The 16,485-nt window shown below is 50.5% G+C and overlaps 1 protein-coding gene across 3 annotated transcripts in view; it reads left to right on the forward strand.

Annotated features, from left to right (window-relative positions):
* Positions 1–16,485, forward strand: part of CCDC33 (coiled-coil domain containing 33) — a 316,889-nt gene that overhangs the window by 258,458 nt on the left and 41,946 nt on the right. For all 3 annotated transcript variants that reach the window (XM_054042405.1, XM_054042406.1, XM_054042407.1), the window contains exon 13: positions 11,706–11,756. In XM_054042405.1, the coding sequence (XP_053898380.1) occupies positions 11,706–11,756 (51 nt within the window). The remainder of the gene's footprint in view (positions 1–11,705; positions 11,757–16,485) is intronic.

The following is a 16,485-nucleotide window of genomic DNA, read 5'->3' on the forward strand; positions in this document are numbered from 1 at the left end:
GATAAAGATTACTGTTTGGAAAGAAACAAGGTGCTGTTCCTCCCAACATAACAAAAGGGCTGGGACCTAGAGGTCAGGCTGTACCCTCAAGATCTACCCCTGATACCGATGGGCATTGCCCATACATCTCAAAGGGGAGGGTATCCCAATATATGCACTTAGGATACCTACTCCCATCTGGGGCAGCCAAGCCAGGTGCTGGACATCCTTTAAAAAGTGAAAGTTAAATCCTAGTGAGGAAAATAGAAAGGAGCATAAAGTCTGGCAAGTGAAGTGCAAAAATATAATTAGGAAGGCCAAAAAAGAATTTGAAGAACAGCTAGCCAAAGATTCAAAAAGCAAAAATGTTTTAAGTACATCAGAAGCAGGAAGCCTGCTAAGCAGCCATTGGGGCCACTGGGCGATCAAAATGCTAAAGGAGCACTCAAGGACAATAAGGGCATTGCGGAGAAACTAAATGAATTCTTTGAATCAGTCTTCATGGCTGAGGATGTGAGGGAGATTCCCAAACCTGAGACCTTCTTTTTAGGTGACAAATCTGAGGAACTGTCCCAGATTGAGGTTTCATTAGAGGAGGTTTGGGAACAAATTGATAAACTAAACAGTAATAAATCACCAGGACCAGATGGTATTCACCCAAGAGTTCTGAAGGAACTCAAATGTGAAATTGCAGAACTACCAATTGTAGTCTGTAACCTATCATTTAAATCAGCTTCTGTACCAGATGACAGGAGGATAGCTAATGTGACACCAATTTTTAAAAAGGGCTCCAGAGGTGCAGGGCCGGCTCTAACTTTTTTGCCGCCCCAAGCAGCAAAAAAAAGCGCCGCCCCGCCGTAAAACCCCCCCCACCGAGTGCCGCGCCGCCGAAACTCCCCCCACCGAGTGCCGCCGAACAACTGCCGCCCCCAGCCACACTGCTGAACACCCCCCATCCCCGCCGCGCTGCTGAACCCCCCCGCGCAGAGCGCCACCGAACATCCCCCGCCGAGTGCCGCGCCGCCGAACAGCCCCCGCCCTCCTGCCACGCTGCCGAACACTGCCCGCGCCGTGCTGCTGAACACCCCTCATCCCCCGCCGAGCTGCCAAACACCCCCGCCCCCCCGTGGAGCGCTGCACCGCCGAAACCCCACCGAGCGCTGCGCCGCCGAACATCTCCGCCCCCCGCGCGGAGCACCGCTGAAGCCCCCCCCCGCGTGGAGCACCGCCAAACACCCCCTGCTGAGTGCCGCGCCGCTGAACACCCCCCGCCGAGCGCCGCGCTGCCGGAACACCCCCCCCCCCCGCTGAGCGCCGCGCCGTGTTGCCCCCCGCCACCCCAAGATTGGCCGCCCTTTACCAGGTGCCGCCCCAAGCATGTGCTTGGTTGCCTGGTGCCTGGAGCCAGCCCTGCAGAGGTGATCCCGGCAATTACAGGCCGGTAAGCCTGACTTCAGTACCAGGCAAACTGGTTGAAATTATAATAAAGAACAGACACATAGATGAACATAATTTGTTGAGGAAGAGTCAACATGGTTTTAGTAATGGGAAATCATGCCTCACCAATCTACTAGAATTCTTTGAGGGCGTCAACAAGCATGTGGACCAAGGGGATCCAGTGGATATAGTGTACTTAGATTTTCAGAAAGCTTTTGACAAGCTCCCTCACCAAAGGCTCTTAAGGAAAGTAAGCTGCCATGGGATAAGAGGGAAGGTTCTCTCATGGATCGGTAACTGGTTAAAAGATAGTAAACAAAGGGTAGGTATAAATGGTCAGTTTTCAGAATGGAGAGAGGTAAATAGTGGTGTCCCCCAGGGGTCTGTTCTGGGACCAGTCCTATTCAACATATTCTTAAATGATCTGGAAAAAGGGGTAAACAGTGGTGACAAAATTTGTAGATGATACAAAACTACTCAAGATAGTTAAGACCCAGGCAGACTGCGAAGAGCTACAAAAGGATCTCTCAAAACTGGGCGACTGGGCAACAAAATGGCAGATGACATTTAATGTTGATAAATGCAAAGTAATGCACATTGGAAACCATAATCCCAACTATACATATAAAATGATTGAGTCTAAATCAGCTGTTACCACTCAAGAAAGAGATCTTGGAGTTACTGTGAATAGTTCTCTGAAAACAGCCACTCAATGTGCAGCAGCAGCCAAAAAAGCTAACAGAATGTTGGGAATCATTAAGAAAGGTATAGATAATAAGACAGAAAATATCATATTGCCTCTATATCAGTCTATATAGTATCCATCTTGAATACTGTGTGCAGATGTGGTCACCCCATCTCAAAAAAGATGTATTGGAATTGCAAAAGGTTCAGAAAAGGGCAACAAAAATTATTAGGAGTATGGAACGGCTTCCATATGACGAGAGATTAATAAGATTGGGACTTTTCCGCTTGGAAAAGAGATGACCAAGGGGGGATATAATAGAGGTCTATAAAATCATGACTGGGGTGGAGAAAGTAAATAAGGAAGTGTTATTTACTCCTTCTCATAACACAAGAACTAGGGGTAACCAAATGAAATTAATAGGCAGCAGGTTTAAAACAAACAAAAGGACAACACACAGTCAACCTGTGGAACTCTTTGCCAGAGGATGTTGTAAAGGCCAAGACTGTAGCAGGGTTCAAAAAAGAACTAGATAAATTCATGGAGGATAGGTCCATCAATGGCTATTAGCCAGGATGGGCAGGGATGGTGTCCCCAGCCTCTGTTTGCCAGAAGCTGGGAATGGGCGACAGGGGATAGATCACTTGATGATTACCTGTTCTGTTCATTCTCTCTGGGGCACCTGGCATTGGCTATTGTCGGAAGACAGTATACTGGGCTAGATGGACCTTTGGTCTGACCCAGAATGGCCATTCTTATGTTCTTATGTTATGTATGTTCTAGACAGATGATAGGGCAGAGGATGGACTCCCAGGCTACCAATCCATGCCCGGGGCCCAATTGGGTGCCCTCAGCATTGGGCTGAGTCTCATGGAGGTCCCTTCAGTCTATTGGCTGTAGCAACCATCTGCACCCCTGGCACAGCCCACTGAGGGAAGAAGGCAGTAGACTCCTCACAGCACTGACCCTGCCCTGACCCTGACCTTCCCCATGCCCTGCTCCTAACTGCATCCTGCTTCACTGCCCAGTTGTGCAATCTCCTCAAGCCCTGCCCTTTTCATACCAGTCCCCCTGGCACCTCTGCAGGTGCAGGAGCTGGGGTGGGATTTTTCCCATAGCTGCTTGCTCACACAAATGGCTGAAATCTCAACCTTGGTCATTTCCCAGGGCAAACTGAAGACACTTTTTTAATTAGCGGAGCAAATGATTTCTAATGCATGAGGATAACCAGCCATTCTCGGGGATCCAGCCGACCACTCCCTCTCCAACTGGCAGAGGGCAGATAACAACTGGAAAGGCGCTGCCATTTCCACCTGCACCATCATGCTCCTAAGGTCCAGTGAAGCCAGGCTCCTGCACGCGCACCGATCAGCAGGTGCAGTGAGCCTGAGAGATCTAGCCAAGTGGTAATAAAAGACTCAGGAGGATCCCTGAAACCCCTGCCAATCACCACAAGAACGTTGCTCCACAGCCAGCAAATTAAAAGCTGAGGGGCCTGATTTTCAGAGGTGCTGATTGCCTGCAGCTCCCATTGATGTCAGTGGAGCTGTGAGTGCTTTGCTGCTCTGAAAATCATGTCCTGCGCTTGGCAGGGGCTATGCCAGTCTATGCTCAGGATGGCCGGCAGATCCCAGTGTTGGCTATAGTGCAGTGCAAGCCTGCCAGGTAACCAGCATAAGTTATATAGCTCCAGGATTAGAAATCTCTCTCCTGTGACATTACAGACAAACAGAGGGTGCTGAGGAGGGTGGAGGGTGGGTTTGTCAATAATTATTGACTGATTCATCCTGCCCAAATGATTGCAGTTGGATTCTTCCAGAGGTGGTGGGAGAGGTAATGAGTGTACATAATTAAAGGCCATGAATATGTGATCATAAGATTTATAGATATTGTGCTATCAATAAATGCCTCTAAGGGCGATCGTTACACCAAGGCATGCCCGGGCTAGACCATTACCTATAATGCATGCACATTGATTGTATATATAGTTTGACAGCTCCCTTCTTCCACCCTCGGCACTTCCCACACTGGCAATATGCAATGCAAAGAAATAACACACTGTGCTTGTCAAGTTGCCAGTGCCAAAGAAAGCCCCCAAACACTAATGATCATAATGTGTCCGGCCACCAGCCCCTTAAATGCCCACAGAGATCAGGATGAGAGTGAGTGACTAGGCCTGGAGGCTGGGGCATAAGCTGGATCCCTCTATGAATGGGGTCCACAGCCATGATGTGTGTGCTGGTATTTCTGCACTGAGAAGGAAGAGCTGGTGAAACAAGGGGAAGGGCTGAGAGACCCCTGGGCTACCTAGAGATGGGCTCAAGCCACAGGATTTGGAGCTGGATGTTACACCCAGACTTTTGGTTCAGCCCATTATAAAGATAAGGGCCCTTTGCAAGATTTGTCTAAGGTGCTTATCTGGCTCCCATCATCACAGTATCTGAGTACCTCCCAGCCTTTAATGTATTTATGCTTACCTAGCCCTGGGAGGAGAGAAGGGTGATGGGGGCTGAAGCAGAGAGGCTAAGGGATGTGCCCCCAGTCACACAGGAAGGCCGTGGCAGAGCAGGGTCTCTGGCTAGGGCCTGAAGCACTGGCCCACCCTCTGGATGCATTGGATCTGGCTCTGGTTCTTGCTGCTGCCAATGTTGAGAGGCCATTAGGGTCAGGGCTCCAACACCCTTCGCTAGTTTTGAAATGCAGCAGTTGCTCTCATCCTCCCAGGGGATGCTGTCCTTTAGAGGAGAGATGTTAACTCATGTTCCCTTTCAGTCCTTTCCTGGCAGAGTGTTCAGATGGAAGGCTGCAGGTTCTTGTACCCACCACACATCCCTACCTCTCCTGCACCAGATCTAGAGAGGCAGTCCGGAACTTCTCCCCACGAGGCCGTACTCACATGCCTGCCCCAGCAGCTTTAACAGGGAGCAGGAGCCGCTTATCTTTATCCCTCTTGTTGGAGCTCATGTACAGCATTGATTCTCAGCCACTCCCCAGTGCTGCTCTCAGTGCTGCTCTTCCTTTCCATTGATAGTTCTGTCTATGCTATCAGAAGGCTGTCAGGTCTGCCCCGCCAGTCTTTCTCTCTCTGTCACATCTCACTTGGCTTCCATCACTCTCTCCCCACTTTCAGACTCAGTGTGATCGTGGGCTCTCGTAGCAAGAGCTGGACAGTAAAACACCTTTCTCTCTTGATCACAGCTCCTGGCCAAGTAGATGTGCTTTCCAGTCTCTCCTAGTTCCTGCCTTTTGTGTCTCAGGTAACCAGTATGCTCTTTAGTTATGGACTTTCTGAGCACAGTAAGGGTTCAGTCAGCCTGCTGAAGATGACTGAAACTTTATTTCCATTGGTCAATTGTGAACCAACCCTCCTGAAATTTCTCACCTGTGCCATTCTCCTGGCCAGGTATTTTATAGGAACATTTGGTGACAATCACACAAGTCATTCATGCAGTAGGAGAGCTTGACATAGATCATAGAATCATAGAATCATAGAATCATAGAATATCAGAGTTGGAAGGGACCTCAAGAGGTCATCTAGTCCAACCCCCTGCTCAAAGCAGGACCAATTCCCAGCTAAATCATCCCAGCCAGGGCTTTGTCAAGCCGGGCCTTAAAAACCTCCAAGGAAGGAGACTCCACCACCTCCCTAGGTAACGCATTCCAGTGTTTCACCACCCTCCTAGTGAAATAGTTTTTCCTGATATCCAACCTGGACCTCCCCCACTGCAACTTGAGACCATTGCTCCTTGTTCTGTCATCTGCCACCACTGAGAATAGCCGAGCTCCATCCTCTTTGGAACCCCCCTTCAGGTAGTTGAAGGCTGCTATCAAATCCCCCCTCATTCTTCTCTTCTGGAGACTAAACAATCCCAGTTCTCTCAGCCTCTCCTCATAAGTCATGTGCTCCAGACCCCTAATCATTTTTGTTGCCCTCCGCTGGACTCTTTCCAATTTTTCCACATCCTTCTTGTAGTGTGGGGACCAAAACTGGACACAGTATTCCAGATGAGGCCTCACCAATGTCGAATAAAGGTGTAGAGCCCAAGACTGAATGGCATCTGAAGACTGTACTGGTGCCAATACAGTGTGCACCAATACCAAAGGTGGTACTGGAGAAGGAGCTTTGGAACCAATTTCAGTTTTCCAATGCCATATTTCCAAAGGGATATAGCACCAGATCTCCCCCATTTCATGCATTGCATTATATTCAGTGAGGACTGTTGTCTTTGCTTCTGCTTGGAAAGGTTGGGTGGGTCATTTTTAAGTTATCTCCTCCAGTTTGGGAGAGATTCGGAGAATTTTGGGTGGTCTTGTGAGCATTATAATCTGGAGTCTCATTCAGGTTTTACAATGACTGACGCACCCCTGTTCAGCGGGCCAGACTGAGGCCAGTATACCATTTCAGTCTCCAAAGAGATCCTACATGGGATTTAGGTGGGGGTAGGATTTGCATCAGCCTTCTGCAGAGTGGTGAATTTCACTCAGATGGTGGAAATTTTCATCTCGGTGATGGCTGGAGTTCATATGCTGCATGGAGGAGAGGACTGGGCACTCAGGCGCAGATCTTCATAGGTATTTAAGCTCCTAACTCCTATATCTTTGAGGAACTTGGCCTCAGATAGCACTTCGTGATCATGGCACGGATTAGACAGAGTGAGCTTTGGGGCACGGGCCTCCTGAAAGCAGTGAAAAGACTCCCATTGATTCAAGTGGGGTTTGGATCAGCCCCCAAGAGAGGCTCTGGATTGGCCCCAGGGGAGGGTGCTCTAGGTGCATGGAAGGCTCTGACTAGAAGAAGAGGGAGGGATGTTTTAGTTGCCAGGCTGCCCATTGTGGGCATTTCAATCTACCTGAGGTCTGGTGCAGGCATCCACAGGCGCAGCCTACAGAAAATGTAATGCCTGCTAGGCCTGATGTGGGCATGCCAGTGCCTCTAAACTCCCCATTGCCTCCTGTGGAGGTGATAAACCCGGCAGGGCCTCCTGCGGTGTTTTTTCGCTGCACTGTTTCTTCACACGCCCAAAGATGAATAGATTCCATCATTTGAAATTAATCGGATACACCAAAGTGTCACCCAGCAATTTGTAAAATAAATAAATAAATAAGCCTAAGCAAATACAGAGGGAAAAAATCTTTTTCAAGTGGTTGAAAGACTATAAATCCACATGTATGATTGCTGAAAAGGAGGGAGAGCTTCTGAGGATTGTACATTTAAAAAGAAATTAGCAAACATCTGATTGCCAGGAAATTCAAAGGTGTAAGAATGACAGTTGTGGATTTGTAGCCTTTCATCTCGACTGTGCTGTGCAAAGCAAGTAGGCATAAGCACACAGAGGAAAGACAAACTTAGCTCTGTCCTCTTAGCCCTGCCATTTTCCATCAAAATTCTTCAGACAGCCTCCTCACTGCAGGGCTCATCTTCAATGACCACATGCCCTCTCTTCTAACAGTGTAGTGCAACCCCTGAATCACTGCAGCGCCGCACAGCTCCCTTTGATATTAATTAACTGGAGTTCCAAGGCAAAATCCCCCCCGCATGGCACTTCAGATACGTAACCAGCGGTGTTGGGTACATTGTGGGGCAGGGAAGCTGGGGGCACACTCAGCCCCCAAAAGGGAGTTGGGATTGCCAGTGATCACACACACACACATCCCTTTGACAGGCTCATTCTCGCTCCTCTGCTTCCTCATGTCTCCAGCAGTGTCACGTGGGGGATTCATATGTCATTCCCAGTAGATGGACCCATCTGGGCAAACCCGTCCTATGCAAAAAGGTCTCTGTGCAGCATGGGGCCAGCCCATAGTGCACGCTCCATCTGGCCCCCATCCACCAAGGGTGTGATCTTTCTTTTGCTTTATAAGAAAGAAACTAAATTTGCTGACGGTGGTGCAGTCCCTTCCAGGCTCTGACAGCAGGCAGTGTTCATAGGTTACACTGAGGTTCTGGAACAGCCATTAGAGCCCAAGCTGAGTTAGGAGTAGGGCTAATCACATTGTAGACTAATTCAGACATATGAATCTGTCAGATGTGTTTGAGGTGGAGGACAGAAACAGACAAAGACACCTAATAGACACAGTCACCCCACCCCATCCTGAGCGCTGACCACAGGGACATTCATGTAGCCACGTGTTAATCTACATATGATTATTTGAGGTAGTAGTTGAGTACATTGTAGCTTTGATTTGGTAAAATTAACATTGATCTTCTCCTGGAGAGAGGAAGGATGGTTCTGTGATCAAGGCATGGGACAGGGTTGCTAGAGATTTGGGCAAAATGCCTGCTCTGCCACAGATTCCCTGTGGGACCTTGGCCATGTGCCTCAATTCATCATCTGTAGAATGGAGATAATAATACTCTCTTGTCTCTAGACTGGAAGCCCTTCAAGGCAGGGACTGCCTGCTCTGTGTCTGTCCAACTCTTTGCACAATGGGGCCCTGACTTCGGTTGGGTTTGGATGTGCTGTTGTCATACTGATAGGTAACAATAGTAATAATGATCAAATAACCCAGGGACTGTAAAGATGAATTCGCCAGGTTGTTGCTTGGCTGTGCTGCTCACACCTGCCTGGTAGGAAGGAAAAGTCATCCCCACAGGTGCCCTATGGGTATGGCTGCCCTGCATTTGGAAGCGTACCGCTCAGTCCAGGTTGTTGTTTATCCTTTGAGTTTGAAGATGGCCATGACATTACTAGTTGGTTTGGTTTCGGTGAAGACATGAGTGGCTGATCAGGTCAATTTGAGCTTTGAACTGTCTGTGGCACACTGAAGAAGAGATGCTGATATGGGTTACTTGGTTAACAGTGTACATGCTGCTCTTGTGAGATTTACACGGCTGGGTGCTTCTGTTCTGCCTCAGTAGTTCTCCTCTGCTCATAGACTGTAGCTCCAGTGTGGATGAGACTTTTCTGGATAGACAGACTTGAGCTAGCATGTTAAAAATAGCAGGGTGGCCCTTGTGGCTTAGGCTAGCCACCAGAGCTTGGCCCCGTGGCAGGCTTGGCCTTGGGCAGCTAGCCCACCATCCACAGTGCTATTCTTAGCATGCCAGAGCTAGTGTGAGTCTGTCTCCCTCAGCTAGGAGGCTCTCTTCCAGCTCCAGTGCAGATGTACCCTGTGATATTCAATGGGCCAGCTGGTCTATTTGGCCTCCAGGACTGGTGCAGCACCATGAAAAAGGAGTGGGCCCCAATCTGGAGCACTGTCTCAAACCCCCTCGAGCTCTAGGAAGTTTGACCTGGAGTTCAGATTGGAACATGGCAGCTCAGACCCTCCTTCAGCTCCCTTTAAAGCTGGTGGGAAGGCTCTTGTCGACTCTGGTGGGTAACAAATGGCTCTGTTTGGAGTCAGCTCCCACTCTGCTGCTCACTAGAAGCCAGAGGGCAGGTGCCCTAGGGCAGCATCACAGTTGTTGAACTACAAGCCCCCTTCTGACATTGCCCCCCCTTGCAACATTTTCATTGCCAGGTTGTGCAGACCCATGGCAGAGTATCCCAGGAACTCCCCCCCCCTGCCCTTGTGAAATTACACACATGGCTGGGGATGCAGCGACAAGTGCCTATGTACTTCAGGGCAGGGCAGAGTCACACAGTCTCTGTGTCTCCTCCAGACCACGGGTGGCGGCTCTTCTATTCCACTGAGGAGTCCTAGCTTCCACCTGCTTCTCCAAATCCTCCTGCTGAGGGGTTCATTGCCCCCCTCTTAACTTGAATTCCCTCTGATTCCTGCAGGGATTCCACCTACCCCTTGTTTACCTGACTCTTCCAAATCCCCCCCAGGGATTCCATCTCTGACTGCTCCCCCAAACTCCCTACCATTTCCTTTCTGAGCTCCCCTCTTTGCTCCCCTGCCTGCCCCCACTCCATGCTCCAACTTCCTGAGTTGCCAACTTGGAGTTGTGAGGACCTCTATGGACACAGCCCTCCTCCCAAGCCCTGCTGTCCTGCCAGCATTGCATCCTTGCATATGATGCCACGGCCTAAAACAACACTGAGTATGATGGATAAACACCAGAGCCAAGACTTCTGGTCTCTGCATATGTAAAGATCTCATGAGTGCCCTCAGTGCCTGTCAGCAAGGATTTCTGGTGTGGAGGAGGAAAGGTCATCATCCTCGTCTCTGTTCATCGGTGGCTTCTGGGGAGACAGCCTCTCTGCCTTGAGAACGACTCCTTGAGAAGCACAGACCCAGAGCAGCATCCAGAGGGTGGCAGTCCAAGCCCTGTCTCTTATCAGTACCATGTGAGGGCTTGTTATGAGCTTATCTCAGCAGCTGTGAAGAGCTCTGATTTCCATGTGGGAAAGGGCAGCCTCTCCCAGGATGTCTCAGGTCTGAAAAGGGAGCTGTCAGCTTTGTGCCCTTCTCTGGTGCCCTTAGCACTCCAACTCCTGCAGTCCTCATCAAGCATCTCCAGAGAAGCTGGGGGCCCAGCCCTTTCGCCCCACTGATTGCTTCCTCTTATACTTACAGGACTGCTGCTCTCACTGCAGTGGAGAGAGTTTAGATAGTTAAATCCAAAGCTGGCTGTGAAGAGTTACAAAGGGATCTTCCTAAACTGGGTGCCTGGGAGACAAAATGGCAGATGAAATTCAATGCTGATAAATGCAAAGTAATGCACATTGGAAAACATAATCCAAACTATACATAGAAAATGGTGGGGTCTAAATTAGTTGTTGCCACTCAAGAAAAAGATCTTGGAGTCATTGTGGCTAGTTCTCTGAAATCATCTACTCAATGTGCAGCAGCAGTCAAAAAAGCAAACAGAATGTTAGGAACCATTTAGGAAAGGGATAGATAATGAGACAGAAAATATTATAATGCCACTATATAAATACATGGTATGCTCACACCTTGTGTACTATGTGCAGATGTGGTCACCCCATCTCAAAAAAGATATATTATATTGGAAAAGATACAGAGAAGGGCAACAAAAATGACTAAGGGTATGGAACAGCTCCAATAAGAGGAGAGATTAAAAAGACTGGGACTGGTCAGTTTAAAAAAGAAATAAATTAATTAAATTAATGGAGATATCCCATCTCCTAGAACTGGAAGGGACCTTGAAAGGTCATCGAGTCCAGCCCCCTGCCTTCACTAGCAGGACCAAGTACTGATTTTGCCCCAGATCCCCAAGTGGCCCCCTCAAGGATTGAACTCACAACCCTGGGGGATATGATAGAGGGCTATAAAATCATGACTGGTGTGGAGAAAATTACATCATACAATGATTTCCTCCCTTCTTCCTTAGCACCCCATGCTGGTGGTGAATGAGTGGGAAGTTCTAGCAGCCATGTGAGGAACAAGAACCCATGTGGAGTATGGATGGGAAGGTCCTGGCTTAGGCCATAGTGAATGTGATGGCTGAGCCAAACTAGACATCTCTCTGTTAGCTGGGAGGGTCTGGGGAAGATTCATTCTATGGACACTGCTGGTTGTCCAGGGCCTCCAGTCTCCACTCCATTGTCCTTTATGCACAGCACCCACCTCTGGAGCAAGTTCTCATCGGAGCATGCAGATGTCTCTACAGAACTCACAGTGTCAGGGTCAAAGGTCAGAACAAGGCAAGCCCATGGAAGGCAATAACCTTGGCTTTTATTTCTTTTTCCAGATGGCCCCCATTGAGCTCGAACGCAAGAAGTCCCATGTCAATCTGTTGTTGGTGAGTAACTATCCACAGGGATGCTTTCCATCAACCATTAGACTGGTGGTTGGGATTGGGAGTCAGAACAGATCTTTCCCTGGGGCAACGGGCAAAGGTGAAGAATCTGGTAGGCATTTACAATGGACATTTATGAGGACACCCCAGTGACAGCAATGTAAGCACTGCCATACTGGATCAGACCATTTTCCAGCCACAGCCTGCGTCTTGCTGTATGGGAAACTTGCCATCGGGGCTTGTATCTCACTTCCTGCCAGGGCAGTTTAGATCACGGCTCTACCAAGCCCACAGTGGCACTGTCAGCTTTACTGAATCACTCATTGGGCTGTCTGATTCAGTGTCCTGCCTTCTGCCATTACCACTCTGCCCACTGGGCTAGCCATCCTTGAGGGATAGCTCAGTGGTTTGAGCATTGGCCTGCTAAACCCAGGGTTATGAGTTCAATCCTTGAGGGGGCCATTTAGGAAACTGGGTTAAAAATCTGTCTGGGGATTGGTCCTGCTTTGAGCAGGGGGTTAGACTAGATGACCTCCTGAGGTCCCTTCCAACCCTGATATTCTACGATTCCCACCTCCTGCCATATTGCAAAATGCTCCACCAGATCTAATGACCCCTTTGTTAGCAGTCTTGGCACAGAGGCTAAGAAACTGACTGGTAACATGCCCAGATTAAGGTAAATCAGGGCCTTAGGTAAACCATGACACAGGCTGGCTGGCAGGCAGCAAGCAGGTCACTGGCTGGCAGGGCAGCAGACAAGGTGCTGGCTGGCTGGCAGGCAAGGTGGGAACAGGTATAGTTGTGTGCCCTAACAGCTGCAAATCAGTCAGGCAGGTGGGAAGGCTGGTTGATTACCTAAATTTCCAGTGACATCCTGCATCGGGATGTATCCGTAAATCTCAAATCTCCTGTGGCTCTGAAATACTGGGCTCTTCCTCAACTGCCAGGAGGGACCAGGGGCCACCATGATAGACAGCAGGAGCCCTGGATCTGTAGAACAGGAAGTGAAGTGCAAACAAGCACATGACAGAGAAGGAGTAATGAACTGGACAAATCATCCTTGGGAGGCAGAGAGAATTCCCCTTGTCCTATGTGATTCGATGGATGCTCAGAAGCAACAGACTGAGTATTCCTGACATCTTAGCAGGCCTCAGGTGCTATGTCACCAGTTCGCCCCATGCAGGATTATTTTGCCCAGATGGTTACCCCCGAAAAGAAAGTATAAGGCAAACCTGAAATGTTTCTCATTTCCTGGAGTCACGAGAACAGAGAGTAATGCGAGGCTGACAGCATTCTGGCTAGACAAGGAGGGGGCTGGCAAAGCCCTTTGGTTGCACTGCAAGGATTTTGCTAGCAAATATCATAATGGAGCCATTCCATGGCATGCTCTCTGAGGCTGGGTCTACACTAGGGTTACCATTCGTCCGTATTTACCCGGACATGTCCTCCTTTTTGTGCTAAAAATAGCGTCCGGGGGGAATTTGTAAAGCACTCACAATGTCCGGGATTTCCCCCTCCCCCGGCACAGCAGAGTGAGCGGCTGGGAGGGCTGCAGGAAAGTCCCGGGCTGGACTCCGGAGCAGCTGGAGAGGAGCTCCGCCCTGCATTCTGAGCAAGTGTCTCAGCACAAAGTGCAGCCCTCCCCTTTTGCAACTGGGAGCGGTTTCTGCCATGCAGCGTAGCAAAACGGGAGCGAGAGCACTTTGTGCTGATACAAGGGCAGCTCTCCCCTGCAACCCGGTCCGGATCTGGGACCGGGTTTTGTTGTGCAGGGCCAGGGACCGGGTTTTGTTGTGCTGGGGAGCTCAGCCACGTGTCCGGCTCGCACAGAGCCCAACACCCTGTTCTGAGCAGCAGGGTAAGGGGGGCAGGAGAAGGGGCAGGGAGGTTCTGGAGGGGGCAGTCAAGAAACGGGGGGGGGGCTTTTTGGGGGGAGTGGAGAAAGTTTTGGGCAGTCAGGGTACAGGTAGGGGGTAGGGTCCTGGTGGGCAGTTGGGGGGGGGTCTTAGGAGGGGGCAGTTAGGGGACAAGGAACAGGGAGTCTTAGGTAGGGGGTGGGGTTCTGGAGGGCAGTTAGGAGCAGGGGTCCCAGGAGGGGGCAGTCAGGGGACAAGGAGCGGGGGGGGGTAGGGGGCTGGGAGTTCTGGGGGGGAGCTGTCAGGGGGCAGGAGTGGGGAGAGGGATCGGAGCAGTCAGGGGACAGGGAGCAGAGGGGTTTAGATGGGTTGGGAGTTCTGGGGGGGGCTGTCAGGGGGCAGGAGTGCGGAGAGGGATCGGAGCAGTCAGGGGACAGGGAGCAGAGGGGTTTAGATGGGTTGGGAGTTCTGGGGGGGGGCTGTCAGGGGGTGGGGAGTGGTTGGATGGGGCGTGGGAGTCCCAGGGGTCTGTCTGGGGGTGGGGGTGTGGATAAAGGTTGGGGCAGTCAGGGGACAAGAGGCAGGGAGGCTTAGATAGTCCTGGGGGGCAGTTAGGGGCAGGGGTCCCAGGAGGGGGTAGTCAGGGGACAAGGAACGGGGGGAGGGTTGGGAGGTCAGGGGGGGCGGGAAGTGGGAGGGGCAGGGGCGGGGCTAGGGCGGGGCTCCTCCCGTCCTCTTTTTTGCTCGCTGAAATATGGTAACCCTAGTCTACACTACCCGCCTGAATCGGCGGGTAGAAATTGACCTCTCGGGGATCGATTTATCGCGTCCCGTCGGGACGCGACAATCGATCCCCAAATCGACGCTCTTACTCCACCAGCGGAGGTGGGAGTAAGCGCCGTCGACGGGAAGCCGCAGAGGTCGATTTTGCCGCCGTCCCTACAGCGGGGTAAGTCGGCTGCGATACGTTGAATTCAGCTACGCTATTCGCGTATCTGAATTTGCGTATCTTAAATCGACCCCCCCCCCCGTAGTAGGTCGATTTTGCCGCCGTCCCTACAGCGGGGTAAGTCGGCTGCGATACGTTGAATTCAGCTACGCTATTCGCGTATCTGAATTTGCGTATCTTAAATCGACCCCCCCCCCCCGTAGTGTAGATGTAGCCTGAGTCAAAATTACACAGCACTCCCAGCTCCAGCTAAAATCAGTGGGATCTGTGTACTAAGAGGCTGCAGCATGAGCAGAGAAACACCAGGCTCCGTGTGCTTGAGTAGAGAGCTGGGGAATGAGTTGCCTCAAAGTCCTTCACTTAATTAAATTCCTCTTACAGTATATCCTGGTCCACTCTGGGTCTGGAGCTGGAGTGCTAAGAACTCAGTGTATTCCACTCCCCGCTCAAATCCTCAGTACATCAGGCCCCACTAATGTGTCCAGTGTAGGGTACCACACACAAACACACAGGCTATGCAGCCTGTATCATTGAGGCATTATTGGAGCACCCCTCTGTGACCAATTTGGCCTCACTTGGACAGAGGTTTCTTATCTTCCACTGTCTCTCCACTGCCTAGCATATAAAGGGAATGAGGGCTGCAGATTACCCCACTACTCAAAGGGGCTGTTAGCAGGTGGGGTCTCACTCTGGTTACAAACAGGCGCTCACTCTTGCCTCAGTTTCCCCTTCTATGAAATGAGAATGAGGAGGTGTCTAGCCTAAAATCCCTTTGCTTTAGCTGTGTTGAGATGTGCTCAAGTTTGGGGCAAGGCAGAACATAGCTGAAGCCTCAGTTTCACCTAGGGAATGTCACTGCAGAGACTCTCTCAGAGATGGGATCTGAGATGCTGAGAGTCTTTAGAACTTAAATGGATAAGACATGTGCATTGCAGGGAAGAAAGCTGCAGAGTGATAGGTGCTGGCACTCAGTCTCTGAGATCCAATGTAAACGAGATTCCACAAGTGTGAAAGGAGCAATAACTTTCCTCTCCGAGTCCATAATAATCTCCACCAAATTGCCTGGCTAGGTCTCAGCTCCTGGAAGCTAGAGATAAGTGCAAAGAAAGCTAATGTCGGGCCCAGAGACAAAGAATGAAACCAGCAAATATTAGCCATCTGGGGAGTATGGGAAAGTGCAAGGGGAGAAAGGGGGGCAGGGGGAGTCAGGGGAAGCAGAGATCAATGAGAGGTGGGGACTGGGGAGAGCAGAGATCAGAGAGAGAGGATGTGGGGGGGAGCAGAGATCATAGAAAGGGAATGTAGGAGAAGCAGAGATCATAAGATGTGTGGGGAGCAAAGATCAGAGACAGGGAACTGGGGGAGCCGAAAACAGAGAGAGCGGGGGTGGGCGAGCAGAGAGGGAGGGATAGCTCAGTGGTTTGAGCATTGGCCTGCTAAACCCAGGGTTGTGAGTTCAATCCTTGAGGGGGCCACTTGGGGATCTAGGGCAAAATCAGTACTTGGTCCTGCTAGTGGAGGCAGGGGGCTGGACTCAATGACCTTTCAAGGTCCCTTCCAGTTCTAGGAGATGGGATATCTCCATTAATTATCATAGAGAGAAGGGATGGGAAGCAAAGATCATAGAGAGGAGTCTGGGGGAAGCGGAGAAGAAATGGGTGTGACAGGTTCCTCCTGGGGTGCCACCTGGAATTGGGGTACCACTGAGCCCCCTAACCCACCAGCCTGGGCTCCCTCTTACACTGTACTGCTGTGACAAGCTGCAAAGCCCCCCAGCCTGCACTTTCACCAGCATTCATATCCAGGGACACACCCAGCCATAGGCTCTCTAACCACCAGCTTCCCAGCCTGGGACCCCAGATCAAACTAACGCAAACTAAGCTTAATATACTAAATAGATTGGATATGAATAACAGATTCTCACCCT

The sequence above is a fragment of the Malaclemys terrapin genome, chromosome 10 (assembly GCF_027887155.1).
Source record: "Malaclemys terrapin pileata isolate rMalTer1 chromosome 10, rMalTer1.hap1, whole genome shotgun sequence".
In the NCBI taxonomy this organism is placed as follows: domain Eukaryota; kingdom Metazoa; phylum Chordata; order Testudines; family Emydidae; genus Malaclemys; species Malaclemys terrapin.